A 14164-nucleotide genomic window follows, 5' to 3' on the forward strand; every position below is an offset into this window, starting at 1 on the left:
AGCTTTTTTCTCCGGGTGGAGTCCGGGACTGTCCGCCGCGCTGTGGGTCGGACACGCGGGAGGGAAACAGGCACAGCTCGTCTCCATTCCTTCTTGTGGGTGGGCTAAGTGGGAGATTTAACACGTGTAGAAATAGAAAGGTATTTCTATTTCCCAATAGGTATATCTGATTACATGACCAACAATGCAGCAGTGAAGAAGTGCCCCCCCCCCACACACACACACACACACACATATACATATATATATTTTATTTTTATTTTTTTAACACACTAAGAGTAGCAGAGATATCAGTACGCCTTACCTGAACTGTTAGTATGGCAGGACCGGAGTCTAATTCTGCCCTCTGCTGGACACAATTGTGAACTGCGACAATACTGATTCTTAAAGTTCTTTAAATATTTTTTTTCTATCATCATATGCAATGTAACAATGAGTAAACCCCTTTGTTTACTTATTTTCTTATATCATAAATTACTACATATACATTTTACACTGTGCACCACATACTTCACTGTTACATATTACAGGGGTTCATATTATATCGTTCGTAGAGTTTCTTAAAGGGTAGGTACGCGGTTTTTCAAGTCCGTCTTAAAACAATAGTCGATGATCGTATTGGACATTGAAACTGGTTTTGCTTGTTGTTCGTACCGGCCATTAAAAGATCTCTTCCTAATGTGTTTCCAACGTACATGATGGGGACAAAATCCTCAGTCGTCGATCTGTTCAAAAATGTATTTCAAATTTCATTATTTCAAAAATCGAAAATTGGACAAATGACACGGACATCTTCAAGAAGTTTTTTTTTTTTTCTTTTGCTATAGGCTATGCTATACTGCTCTACACTGCAGGACACTTTCAGGGAAAAACAAAGGAAGGAACTGTGTCCTAAAAAAAAAAAGTCTATAGTTATGATCAGATAATCAGATAAACACATGAACACATTTTTGAGGGGACTGTGTATTTTTTCCCCCCCTTACACTTAAAAAAAAAAAAAGAGAGAGAGGTCTCTTAATGGTCGGTATGAACTTTTGACTGACATTTGCTCTAAGAAGTATTTGAAAAATTGTGAACCTATTCTTTAATACAAACACCATTAACATTAGTACTAACATGACTATGAAGACCCTAATTGATACCTCCATTTATAAGCAGTATCAGTATTATCAGTGTGCTGTCATGTCTGTATTTGTGCTTGTTTGACTAATTTAATGTGGAGTTGTAGTTCCTCACTGTGACCACCGATGGGGCAAGACTCATGAGTTTACATAAACTCACATTTTTTTCTTGTATCAGTTATAATTTTGTTGGTCTTTCCCACAGCCTGGTGGAAAGTAGTATTTACTGCAGACCTGCATGGTATGGTGCAGGGGGTGGGGTATAGTCCAAACATTAGTAATAACGCGAATAGCCTCAATGATTTTAGAAAAAATAATAATAATAAAATAAAGAATAACCAAAACACTCTGTATTATTCCTACTGAAGCAAGTGGAGCAGCAGACTCGTGACTCAGACCTTTACCACTCAGTCATCCTCATTTTATTGGTCATCAGACCACAAACCGGTGGAATGGAAACTGGGCTAAACATTCACAGAGAAAGTATTTATAGCAAGACTTTTTTATTGAAATGCATTACATGTCACAGGGTTTCATACTGTTCGATCAAACAAGACTACAAAGAATATTAATGATCATTATTATCCTTCATCTTCAATACCCCCACTGAAGAAAGGATAGTTGTAGGCCCAAGCTGGGACGACTAGAGAGCAATGATCACGATTATTTCAGTTTAGTGACTTTATTTTATGTACTAACATTACACACTATTTACCGCATGTGTTTGAGGTAAATAAACAATCTGCAATCTTCAGTCAACCTGGGAGCCTATATATATCTTGAAACCGAAAACGTAATCTAAATTAGACTTTGTAACCATGTGCCAATTATGTAGGTTTTAAGAAGAAACATGGTTTACATTATATTGATACAATTACGGAAATTAGTGTTATAGTTTCCTGTATTCCGGATAAGGTAGGAACTATTACCAGACATGTGAGGAACACGGACGTATTAGTGCGACGCGCAGTGGTAGAGCCATGTGCGGTGCGTCGTGTTGACTTCGTAGTTGAGTTGTTGTAGATTAATTTTTTTGCTGTCAGAATGAACGTAACTTGTCTTTGCAGCATGAATTTACTGTAGCAACTTTTAATGTTCTTTTGTTCACCTGCTGTACATCTCGCTGAATTATGGGGAAATCAAAGGTAAGTAACGGCCTGTGCTAACAGGTTAGCATTACCTGTAACATTCAGGAGGATATTTAATTATTTATATTAGGTGAAATATGTAGCTTGTGTTAAATAAGAAGCCCATTTTCGAGCTGTATTTTTTTTTGGGGGGGGGGGGGTGAGATAACGTTAGTAAAGCTGGTTGGATCCTTTAACATTAGCTATATCTTGCTAGCCAGGTTAACTGAGCGTATATCGGCTTTTTTTCCCCAAACAAGTTCACTCTAACGATGTCACTAACTTTTTTGTCTTGATAATTCATGAAATATGTCGATATGGTGCTTTCAGACCAAGAACCAGAAGAAATCCCGAGCAACAGCCAACCATGTGGCCGAGGAGACCTACGGAGCTGTTCCTCACTCCTTCGTGTTTAACCGGGGTCAGATCGGGAAAAACGTGGGTCAGCTCATTCTGGATGTGCGGAGAGTCCTGGAGCCGTACACTGCAGAGTCTCTTAAGGTCCGTCTGTCCGCCTGTTAGGGCTGGACCAGCTTGCTTCAGTATATGACTGAGTACACAAACTCAAGTAGCTGCTGGAGGAAAGTTTGATTTGTGAACTTCTGTAGTTGCTTTAAATGATGCCAGAAGTGTAGAAGTTTGTTCAATGTAGGCTTAATTGTTAGTTTTGAAGTATAACATTAAGGTTTGCCTGAGAATTTGTAATATGAATGCACTTTTGCCATATCATGTTGTTTCATACTCACTGTGCCTCAACCTCTTATTTTTGTTCTATTTTTTTGTTTGTTTGCCCCCCAAACCAGGTTAGGAAAAAGAACGTACTGAAAGACTTTGTTGCCATAGCAGGACCACTTGGGGTTTCACACTTCATGATCTTCAGCAAAACCCCCAGCAGTATCAACATGGTGAGATCATATACCATAAACCAACAGTTCTTGGAGGACTTTGAATTTTTGCCTTGTTAAGCCTTACCTTTACCCGACTAACGAGACCTTTCTTGCTCTTTCAGAGACTTGCTCGACTTCCCAAAGGTCCCATGCTTCATTTCAGAGTGCTCAAGGTGAATAATGTGTATGAACTCATGAATAAAACACAAGTACAAAAGATCGATGGGCCCAGATGATGACATTTAAATCTTTGACTGCTAAGTGATGTTTTACAAAGTAAACGCACTGATATGCCCAAACTGCTAGTCATTTTTGACTCTTTACCCTTTTCCACTTCTTTAAGGGCTCTTGGTTGTTTTTTTTCAGTACTCTCTTGTCAAAGATGTGGTTTCATCTCTGAAGAAGCACAGGATGCACGAGCAGCAGTTCACACATCATCCACTACTCATCCTAAATAACTTTGGATCTGATGGCATGCACATAAAACTCATGGCCACCATGTTCCAAAACATGTTTCCCTCCATTAATGTGCACAAGGTATGTCTTGCCAACATAACTGTTGCATTACTGTCATTTTTTTTTCAAGACCTGGGGCTTGAAGCCTTGTTGGCATGATGAAAGTATAGTCTTCTGAGTTCACCTGAAGATTTGTCAAAAGTAAACGCTTTCTGACATTTTAAGGCTTAAACGATTCAGCACTTTGAAAGTCCAGTCTGTATTCTAGTGATAAATGTGGATTTTTATTTTTTAAGGTAAGCCTCAACAACATCAAGAGGTGTGTGCTGCTGAATTACAACCCAGCGTCGCAGGAAATAGAATTTCGACATTAGTAAGTAAAACATTTTGTCATGAATATTACGGTAGTTGTCCTTTTCTCAGTGTTTAAGGTAAACGCAAAGAGATTCACAGCTCCACTTCGGCTGTGGCAGCTCTATCATGACTCGGTACAGAGATGTAATGCTGGATGATAATGTAATGATGGTTGGGCTCAGATGATGACAAATCATGACTTGACTGTTCAGTGATGTATGTCCAAAGTAAACGCACTGATGGGCCTCCACACACTAACCATGTTTCTGCAGTCTATTGTTTAGATGTCAAAGTGACCCAAATGATCTTGTTCCCCACCTGCAGCAGCCTGAAGGTCGTCCCTGTCGGCATGAGCCGTGGAGTCAAGAAGCTGATGCAGGAGAAGTTCCCCAACATGTGCAAGTTTGAGGACATCAGTGAGCTGCTGATGAAGTAAGGTTCTTGTGCAGGTATAATTCTTGCAGGGCCGAGGCCAAAGGACATTACGTCCAGTCTGTAGCTGCCGTAACATCTGCAGAATTGTTGAAGTGGTTCTGTATCTCAACCGTTTTGTGCTCTTCTAACCACCCCCAGAGGGGCGAACCTTTCAGAAAGTGAAGCAGAACAAGATGGGGAGCACAACATAACTGAACTGCCGCAGGTCTACTCTGGAAGAGGCAACATGGCATCACAACAGAGTGCTGTCCGTTTGACCGAGGTGAAGAATGCAGAGAGTATAGTTCTTAAAAATATTATTTTGTTGCTACTTGGATGAACGCTGAATTTCTCATTTTGTTCTCCTCAGATTGGTCCCCGCATGACTCTGCAGCTGACCAAGATCCAAGAGGGCATGGGAGAAGGGAATGTCCTTTATCATGCTATGAGTGAGTCATATAGCATTCACATCTTTTTGCTTGCTGTTCAGGTGTACGTGATGAAAAAATAAGTATGAATTTTATGATTTCTCTCTAAAAGTAAACGCTTACTGATACATCTAGAGCTTACTTAGTTTAATGTACAACCGGCACAAATTGTTGTTCAATGGGAATTTTGTCGTATACTACGTTTGCAGTCTCCAAGACAGAGGAGGAAATACAGGAGATCCTGAACAGGAAGGAGGCCCAGTTAAAGGAGAAGGAGGATCGGCGGAAAAAGCAGGCGCAGAATGTTGCTCAGAAAAGAGTGAAACAAGAAGAGCAAAAGTAAGCTGGCCTTGAAGATAATTTAATTCTTCAGCCATGTTTATTTTTCACTGGGTCGAAGTATAAAACAGTTTTTTTTCTCTCTCGTAACAGGAAAAAGAGCCTGGAGGGCATTAAACGGAAACTTGCTGAAGCCGAAGAGGACAGTGAGGTGGAGGATCCAGGGATGCAGGATGATCAGACAGCTGCTGTTGAATCTGATGATGAGGTGGAGTACTACAGACAGGCTGTAGGAGAGGAGCCAGATGAAGGTGAATAAAACTAGTATACTGTAAAAGGTTAGCTCTTAGGTCATTCTTTGAATGTTTTTATTGACCAAGCCTTTTTTTTTTTTTTTTTTCTGGTGCAGACATGTTCCCCTCTGCCAAGAAAAGGCAGGGCTCAGAAAAGTTTCATGGACCTGCCAAGAAGAGAAAGCTGACCTCTGGTAAATCATCAGGAAAAGACAGAGATGCCAAATCGCCAAAGAGAAATGGTCCAGGAGGACAGCTCAGAGACAAAACGGGAAAAGGATGGAAGAAATCCAGGGACGGGGACAAACCATTTGGAAAGAAAATTAAGCCTGGAAGAAAGATGTTTGGAGCTAAGAAAGCCGGTGATAGAGAAAATAAATTTGGTGGGAAGAAGAAATTTGAAGGGAACAAAACATTTGGAGGAAAGAAAAATAAGGACAAACCATTCAAATCTAAAGGTCAGAAAGGCAAGCCGGGCTTCAAGAAGAGAGGTGCAGGAGCGAAGCAAGGATTCAAACAGAGGAAGGGAAAAGGTTGAACTCGCCTGGAGTATCTCAGGACTCGGACATTGAATGAGTTATAACGCTGAAGCACCAAATGGCAGCAAGTATCCATTTTCCATCAATGCTTCAGCTTGTGAAGCCTTTGAAGGCCTCAGCCACAAGTGATGGTTGTTTGTGAGACTGTTTATTGCTGCAAATCAGCAGAGGGACAGAAGTGAAGAAGAAAGTGCTATATTTTAACACTGTATGAATTAATATTGAAAATGTACCTTATCAATAAATTGTTGAAAAAATATCCTGCCAACTCGGTGGATGATTGTATTGTTGTCAGGGAGCCAGTGCAGCCATTCAAGGGCCTGATCTTTCCTTTACATCCTCCCTTTCCGTAAGACCATCGATCCGTAATTTAACAGGATCACAAATAGGCGTGAGGCTTTTATAACTCAGCTCTACAACTCTTGAGTTAATTGCAGAAACCCATTGAGAGGGTGAGACTGTTTGGCGCTTTTTCTGGGGAATTTTAGGAATGTGCCCTGTAGGTATGATCGTTTACCTTCCGGGTGAGTCCATTGACCTGGGACCCGCCTCCGACCCAAAAAGGCGAATTTAACTCCACCCATGGCATTTGATCTTCTCTTGCCAATGCTCCTGCTCTGTTCTCCACCAATGTCTTCAGGGAGGGATTGAGCTGTTAGTAGGGATATGGTTGATAAGGTGCAGGGTAGGCTAGCATTTCAATGGAAGTAATGTTAAAAAATGAAACAACAGGTGACAGTGAATTATTGAAGCAAGTTTCTCTTATAAACGATGCAGAGTAAGTGGTCGTCTGAGGAACATCCAGAATAGCAGGTCTGAACAGTTTGACCACAATTAAAGGCTGTGACAACAATAAGGCTATAAGTGACTTAATGATTTATTTTTGCTGCAACAAATACATTTTCCCAAGGTTACAGGCTTTTTTTTTTTTAGTCAAACTGGGATAGATTAGTTGTTTTGTCTTTTAAGTGTCTCGATTTGCTAAACTCAAAAAGAAAAAATTCAGCATCACTGAAAAAGAACTGATACATATGTGTAGGAAAGGGACTATATTCCCAAAAAGTGAATCCAGGTCTAAAGTGCGGAAGTAAAATAAGAGCGTGTGCACTTTTATTTTATTTTATTTTTTGGTACATTAATGGTCGTCATGCTCATGAACTATATGCATTAATTATGAGGAAGTGTGGGCTTGAGGGGTTTAGACGACAGCAGCGGCTATTTCCGCCCTTGTGGTTTCTGTGAGACGAGGACTCTGGTCCGAGGTGCCTTCCCTCCCCAGTGTCAGATCAAGCTGCATACATAACACACTTGCGGCACGCGAACACACGTTAAATGAGTGGCTGAATCACGTGAGCCCCGAGACTGTCACCACAGCCGGTCGGACGCGTCGCGCAGAGTGTCGTCGCCTGGTTTCTTCAAAGTGCGACATTTCTGCAGAGGATAAGAGGAACTGTCGGACTCTCACAGTCAGATGTCCACGTCCCAGTCCCGTCCCTCGCCTGAGGCTGATGTGGTCGCTGAGGAGTTTTTTTTTTTCTCTCACCTTTTCTTTTACAGATGTAACGCTTGGGTTTTTCTGCCTCGCGGAACAGCGCACTGCAACATCTGCCTGTCAGTAAGTGGAAGTTAACACTTTTCATTTCCGATTATTAAACCAATTTCTTTTTAAGATAATTTTCTAACAGTTAACATTAAGCCAGTGTTTTGCCTGCCTTTTTTTTAAAGAGGTTTTCTAACTTCCCATAAGTAAGAAATAGAACTCAAATATGAGCCGAGCTTAAACTCTTGTCATAATGGGTGTGACCTCATACAAATGGTGAAGTTTAATGAACTGACATACTTCCATTCACAGATATTGCACTGTGCAAACTGTATTAGCGCGGCTTGAGAACTAAATAAACTTCAACTGAAAGCAAGATGGTGCAGAATTTCTCTGCCTGTGAGGGGTTTCAAATAGCCCTGCTGCCCTCGATGTATGGGATTGAGTTCACTGTGGCCCTGACAGGAAACCTGTTTGCCCTATGGCTGCTGGTGGTCAGAGAGAGAAGGAACTGGCACACCGGTGTTGTCCTGTCTTGTAACCTGGCCGTCAGTGACCTGCTGTACGTCCTGACCCTGCCTCTGCTGATTGTCTACTACACACAGGGGAAGCACTGGATGTTTGGTAACGCCGCGTGTAAAATCGAGAGGTTTCTCTTCACCTGCAACCTGTATGTGAGCATCTTTTTCATCATGGCGATAAGTGTGAACCGATGTGTGGCCATCGTTTGCCCCCTCTTCACTCGATCATATGTGGAGGCAACCCACGCTAAGGCCATCAGCGCCATTATCTGGATCGTTGTGGGAGGAATTTCCGGCCCTGTGTTGAAATTTGCCACTGCTTGCCGAAAGGAGTGCACTAATAAGACTATGTGTGTGTCCTACTGTGAGCATAATCCTGGCGATGAATGGCGTCACTTCACTTACAAAGTGTTTCTGGCTGTGTTCGGCTGTCTTGTTCCCTTTTTGGTCACTTTCGCTTCTTACTGTGCAGTGATTTGGGTGGTTTGTAAAAATGTCAGTATAACCACATTGGAGAAACGCAAAGTAGCTCTGCTGGTCACATCAGTGCTTGTGCTGTATGCTGTTTCCTTTGTACCTTACCATGTCTTTCAGACCTATCACTTGTATCTGAGAATCCACGATCCCAATAACAGTAACTGTTGGGTTTACAATATGTACCAAGTGTCCAAGGGACTGGCAAGTCTGAACATGTGTATTCACCCAATCCTTTACATGGCTTTGTTTGACAGTATAAGAGTAGCCTGTTGTGGGAAGGACAACAGAAAAGTAGTGATGAGAAAGCAGAGCTGCTGTCTGAAAGCTTTTCTGTGAAGCCGATCCTTATTTCATGTTGAGGATTTTTCAATTCTACACAGCAATTCCTTCCACAAGAGATCCTGCTTTATATTCTTGACCTGTTTTTGTTATTGACAAAAGTTCTTGTTTTGTACTGTTAACTTTGAAACATAACCATCTGTAATAAAATTCTCTTTGTTGCTGTAATGTGCCTGTTTTCAGTTTTAAACACCTTTGATTATCATCATCTTGTTCCACTTCTTGTCTGACCCTGAATATATTTCTATACTTATTTACTGAGACCAAAAAAAAATATGATTCAAAATGAGTTGATAAAGTGATTCAAACAGGTTTTTCAGTTTTTTTTTTTGAGAGAGATTTTAAGAGGTCTAAATGGCAAAAGTGTTCAGACATTAAAAACAAAGAAGCCAAAATTAGAGAAAGGTGGAAGAAAATAATTTTGTGCAGTGGAAATATTTTTTTCTTTATCTCCCAGAATAGTAAAGTTTGGCATGAAGCCCACAAAATCTATCTCAGTCTGGTATTTCACAAGTCGACAAGGAAAAAATGTTTTTTTTGTTCTACCATCCACCAGAAGGCAAGTCAGTCATTTTCCTTCCTATCATGCTATGAATGGCCAGAGGAACCTCCTAGGGGGCTCGAAGGAAAAGATGATTGACCCCCAATGTACATGGCAGCTTCATTATTTCACCAGGCTCCCAGAAACCAACCAGTACGCTAGAGCTTAAATGATTAGTTGATTAATTAGCTAGCTGATTGATTGAATAATTGGCAACAAGTCTGGTAATTTTTTTCTTACTCATTGAAGTCTTTCTTTAAAGGGAAAATGCCAAAACTTTGCTTGTTTCAGCCTATCAAATATGAATAACTGCTATTTTCCCCAGTGTTTTTTATGATAGTAAACTCAACATCTTTGTTTTTGTAAGCTGGTCAGACAAAAGAAGAAATTTTAATATGTTAACATGGGCTTCAAGGAATAATGATGGGGATATTAAATTATTTTGTGACATTTTATACACTGAACAATCATTCGATTATTAAAGAAAGTAATTGTCTGATGTATTGATAATAAAAATATTGTTGGTTGTAGCCTTACAGTTCTTTTATGATAAATAATTTGAGGTTTTCTGTGTGTGAATTACTTGGCACACACACACAAAATGAAGCAGTTTGATAAAACACAACTTTAAGACAAATGAACTCAATAACAACTAAAACAATTAAGATCTTAAAAGTAGATTTTGAGACGGAGTCTGAAAGACCAGAATCAAAAGATGGAGGATGGAGGACCCATTATAGTTGATATTGTACTTTAATGGTGGGGGCTGCTTCGCCCGGTTTGTTGTTCCTATGTCCAACATTGAAACTCTCTAATGATGATGATGACGATATTTTCATCATAATATAAAGCGAATATATTATTTATGTTTACACATTATTATCAGCCCCACCAGTGAAATATTGTTTGAAGAGGGTAACAACGGAATGCAGGGCTCTTATTGTGAAACTAAAACTACTTTTATTGCGAAGTTAAAGACCCGGAAGCGTGTAGTGGCGGTAGGCTCGCACTGCGCCGCTCTTTGCGGTCCTGAAGCTAAGCTATCTGAGAGGATGCCGTCGATTGAATACGACGAGTGAGTGTTATCAGAAACTCTTAATCATTTTTTTCCCCCATACTGGAGGTCTTTTATCAGTCTAATATTGCATATCAACCTCTCTCCCCCAGCTCCAAGCCCAGCTGGGCAGACCAAGTCGAGGAGGAAGGAGATGAAGGTAAATCGCTAGCTAGTCAGCTAGTTAGCTTAGTTAGCGAATGCTAGCACAGCTCTCGTAGTCTGGAGCCCAGAGGAGGAGGCCGACTAGGCGGCATCCACTTCCACGTGGTTGCCGGGCGTAAAAGTCGAGCTAAAATGTATAAAATTTACTTACACCCTGGATATCCTGCTTTGGATATTGAGTCTTTTAAAAACGTTTGAGTGATTGACATTAATTGATGATTTATTGACGCAATGTGTGATCGCTCTGTGAACAGTGACGTAGGCAGTCGATCGATAGAGACGTTAAGACAGCAGTTAGCAAGACTAGCGCTAGCAAGTTAGGCTATCTAGGTTACTGGCTTTAGTTAGACTTAAACGTGATAAATGGCAAAGTTTGCAATCGGAAATTTAACTATTTCTGACATGTGCACAATGTCATTTGGGTACGTTTCAGTACTGGAGATGAGTTCAAGAGAAGTGAAGCAGTCTGAACAGCATAAAATAGTTAAGGAGTGATGGCCAAATGACTATTGGGGATATATATATATATATATATATATATTTATATATATATATATATATATATATATATATATATATATATATATATATAAACACACTAAAGTTATTAGTAGTTAGCCTGAAAACTGTCCTGTGTCACCATTATCATCTTTGATCTATAATTCTGTTATAGATGTTATGCTAATTGTATATCAAAGCAACACACAAAAGCCTTCAGGAAGGAAGCAGGAAAAATAATTTCATTGCCTTTGCCCCTGTGACATCTTACTATAGGTCTAAGTTGACTGATCAAACTGATGTCCTTCTAACAGGCACACTACCATCCCCCAAGGAGACCATCAAAGGAAATATAAAAACTGTCACGGAATATAAAATAGATGATGACGGAAAGAAGTTCAAGGTAATTTGACCTATTATGCTATGTGTTAAATCTGTTAACGGTGTTCAGGGTGCTTGGTTGTATATGACTACATTTTATGGTGGATCCTGTGGCAGCGCTTACAAACGAAATGATCTCACGTTTTAGGGTACATACACCTGTGCTATGAGTCCAACATTATGGTAAAGAGGCTTATCCTCTGGACATCAGTACTCTAGCAGTAAACCTCATTGAATATCATGCAGTTTTTTGTTGATTTAAGTTCAGATATATATTTTTAAGAAACCACAAATACAATTAGGTTTGTAAAACTGCAAGAGAAGCAGATTTAGTCATTCATTGGTCTGTATATGATATGTATATGATTGGTCTCTGCCACTCTTGAAGTTAATTTTGTTTGTTAGACTCAGGTACTAAAATGGTCGCAACACTTGCACCCACTAGAGTTTTGAATAGACTCGGTGCCACAGTGGTTTTCAAGTGCCATAAAAGTTTGACGATTTTTACTACAGTAAGCAAAAGTTTTTTGCTTTTGTGAAATAAAACTGAATTAAGAATTTTCTGCCTTTATATCTTCTAGATTGTGCGGACCTTCAAGATCGAAACAAGAAAAGCCTCAAAAGCTGTGGCCAGGAGAAAGGTCTGTTTTCAGACTGAATGTATTTGAACCTGCGTTCACTTGCAAATTAACAATACTCTAGCTAAAGTCAGCTGTCATGTATTATTTGGTTCTCTCATTTCAGAACTGGAAGAAATTTGGTAACTCTGAGTTTGATGCACCAGGTCCTAATGTTGCCACCACCACAGTCAGTGATGATGTCTTCATGACTTTCATTTCCAGCAAAGAGGTGAGGATCCATTGTGACCTTGTGTTGCTGCTCGGTGATGTGTAGCAGTCCACATAATATCGGCAAACACACTTTAACTGCGGTACTAATATGTAATTTACTCGGTTTAGCTAGTGACTGAGTACCTTATCTCACCTCTTGCAGGACTTGAACGCCCAAGACCAGGATGAGGATCCCATGAACAAACTGAAAGGACAGAAGATTGTGTCCTGCCGTATTTGCAAAGGTGACCATTGGACCACCCGCTGTCCATACAAGGACACACTGGGCCCCATGCAGAAGGAGTTGGCTGAACAGCTTGGGCTTTCAACTGGAGACAAGGACAAGCCTGCTGGCTCTGGTACCATCAGCTCACCATTCACATCATCAAATTTTGATTTGTTTTCATGGTCAGCTGTTAGACTTGGTGGCTGTTCCTAAAGTTGTAATGACCATGCCTGCTTTTCCTCTCATTAACCAGCGGAACCAGAGCCAGCACAGCCTGCACAGAGCAAGACTGGGAAGTATGTGCCCCCAAGCCTGAGGGATGGAGGCACGCGAAGAGGGGAGTCCATGCAGCCTAACCGCAGAGGTGGGTGAATGTCCGCGTACCTGCTGGCTCCATGCATCCATTCTGTACTTGACTGCACAGCAGCAAGGGTATTGCTCAGTATAAAGAACTGTGTATCACCTGACAGCTGATGACAATGCCACCATCCGTGTGACCAACCTGTCTGAGGACACCCGTGAGACAGACTTGCAGGAGCTCTTCAGACCATTTGGCTCCATCTCGAGGATCTATCTGGCCAAGGACAAGAACACTGGGCAGTCAAAGGTCAGTGCTCGTCTTAAGAATACAAACAGCTGCACATTTAATTTTAAAGGCATTTAAAAAATAAATAAATCAAAGGGAAAGAAGGAAGCCAAGAGGGGAGGATTTATTAAGGCAAGTGCTTCAGCATCATTTATAATTCTAACAGAAGTGCAACTAAATTTCAATAATATATGAAGTGTAGTGTAGTGTTTTTTTTTTGTTTTGTTTTTTTTCCTGCAATAGACAATGAAAAACGCATCATGTTCCAGCTGTCTCATCAATCAACTACTTACTTTATTTCCTGCAGGGCTTTGCCTTTATCAGTTTCCATCGTCGGGAAGATGCAGCCAGAGCTATCGCAGGAGTGTCAGGATTTGGATATGATCACCTTATTCTCAATGTTGAATGGGCCAAGTAAGTTAGTTCTCAGTTTTGTCAAATAAGTGTTAAATCACGTTATTTATTCTCGCTGCCAACCTTATTTAACTCTCTTTTGCAGACCGTCAAACAACTGAGGAATCCATCACAATATACCCAAATGATGCCAGATTTTATTATCGTAAGATATGGCTGTTACCTAAATAAAGAGAGTAATTGTGATCACGACTTCCTTGTTACTATTTTCTACTAATTTCCCGGTGGCTTTTGACTTAGATAAAATTTAAGAACTGATGGTTTTATAGTCAGTCTTTAAGCAAGACTTACGAAGTCTAAGATCAGATCAAAAGCAGTGAGCTACATATACAGATGTAAGTGCAAGAAGAGCATTTAATTCTGATGACTCAAACCACGTAGATGTGCTACAATCTTGTTCTGAATCAAAACCATGTCGAACATTTATGCTCTCACCTACTCATCAGTATATTTCATAATAGCAATATCTGTCCATTAAGCTTTAAATACTCAAGTCAAGGTAGTTTACATTGATGCAAATTCTTCCAACTCCAGTATTGAGCTTAAGTAGTCCTGCTTATTGATTTGCCATCAGTGGCCAAATACATGAGCCATTAAAGCTGCTTTTGGTAGAGAATAAGATCTTTTGGTTTATAGGTCTTACTTGTCTGAGCGTAGAGTCTAGTTTGTGGAAAAACTGCAGCTTAAGCTTATC

At 40.3% G+C, this 14164-nt stretch overlaps 2 protein-coding genes across 2 annotated transcripts; both read left to right on the forward strand.

Annotated features, from left to right (window-relative positions):
- Positions 1-2028: 2028 nt before the first annotated feature.
- On the forward strand, positions 2029-8943 carry LOC120784073 (suppressor of SWI4 1 homolog). Its single transcript, XM_040117513.1, has 13 exons — positions 2029-2266; positions 2579-2749; positions 3052-3153; positions 3258-3308; positions 3502-3672; positions 3888-3964; positions 4270-4377; positions 4519-4642; positions 4730-4808; positions 4997-5126; positions 5220-5377; positions 5476-5895; positions 7799-8943. The coding sequence occupies exons 1-13, from the start codon at positions 2252-2254 to the stop codon at positions 8770-8772; spliced, it is 2580 nt and encodes an 859-aa protein (XP_039973447.1). The 5' UTR covers positions 2029-2251; the 3' UTR covers positions 8773-8943.
- Positions 8944-10260: 1317 nt separating this feature from the next.
- eif3g (eukaryotic translation initiation factor 3, subunit G) lies at positions 10261-13662 on the forward strand. Its single transcript, XM_040122115.1, has 10 exons — positions 10261-10391; positions 10484-10530; positions 11348-11436; positions 11996-12055; positions 12159-12263; positions 12408-12603; positions 12724-12834; positions 12941-13077; positions 13364-13470; positions 13556-13662. Exons 1-10 carry the CDS (start codon positions 10369-10371, stop codon positions 13569-13571), a joined length of 891 nt encoding a protein of 296 aa, XP_039978049.1. The 5' UTR covers positions 10261-10368; the 3' UTR covers positions 13572-13662.
- Positions 13663-14164: the final 502 nt, after the last annotated feature.

The sequence above is a fragment of the Xiphias gladius genome, chromosome 3, assembly GCF_016859285.1.
Source record: "Xiphias gladius isolate SHS-SW01 ecotype Sanya breed wild chromosome 3, ASM1685928v1, whole genome shotgun sequence".
NCBI classification, from domain to species: domain Eukaryota; kingdom Metazoa; phylum Chordata; class Actinopteri; order Istiophoriformes; family Xiphiidae; genus Xiphias; species Xiphias gladius.

Excerpts from the sequence above, each read along its gene's own strand:
- LOC120784073 (XM_040117513.1), top strand. Across the intron at positions 4,809-4,996 it reads TGTCCTTTATCATGCTATGA|TCTCCAAGACAGAGGAGGAA; the intron begins GTGAGTCATATA and ends CTACGTTTGCAG. Across the intron at positions 5,127-5,219 it reads GTGAAACAAGAAGAGCAAAA|GAAAAAGAGCCTGGAGGGCA; the intron begins GTAAGCTGGCCT and ends CTCTCGTAACAG.
- eif3g (XM_040122115.1), top strand. The coding sequence starts at position 10,369 with ATGCCGTCGATTGAATACGACGA. Across the intron at positions 12,264-12,407 it reads CTTTCATTTCCAGCAAAGAG|GACTTGAACGCCCAAGACCA; the intron begins GTGAGGATCCAT and ends CACCTCTTGCAG. Across the intron at positions 12,604-12,723 it reads GGACAAGCCTGCTGGCTCTG|CGGAACCAGAGCCAGCACAG; the intron begins GTACCATCAGCT and ends CTCATTAACCAG.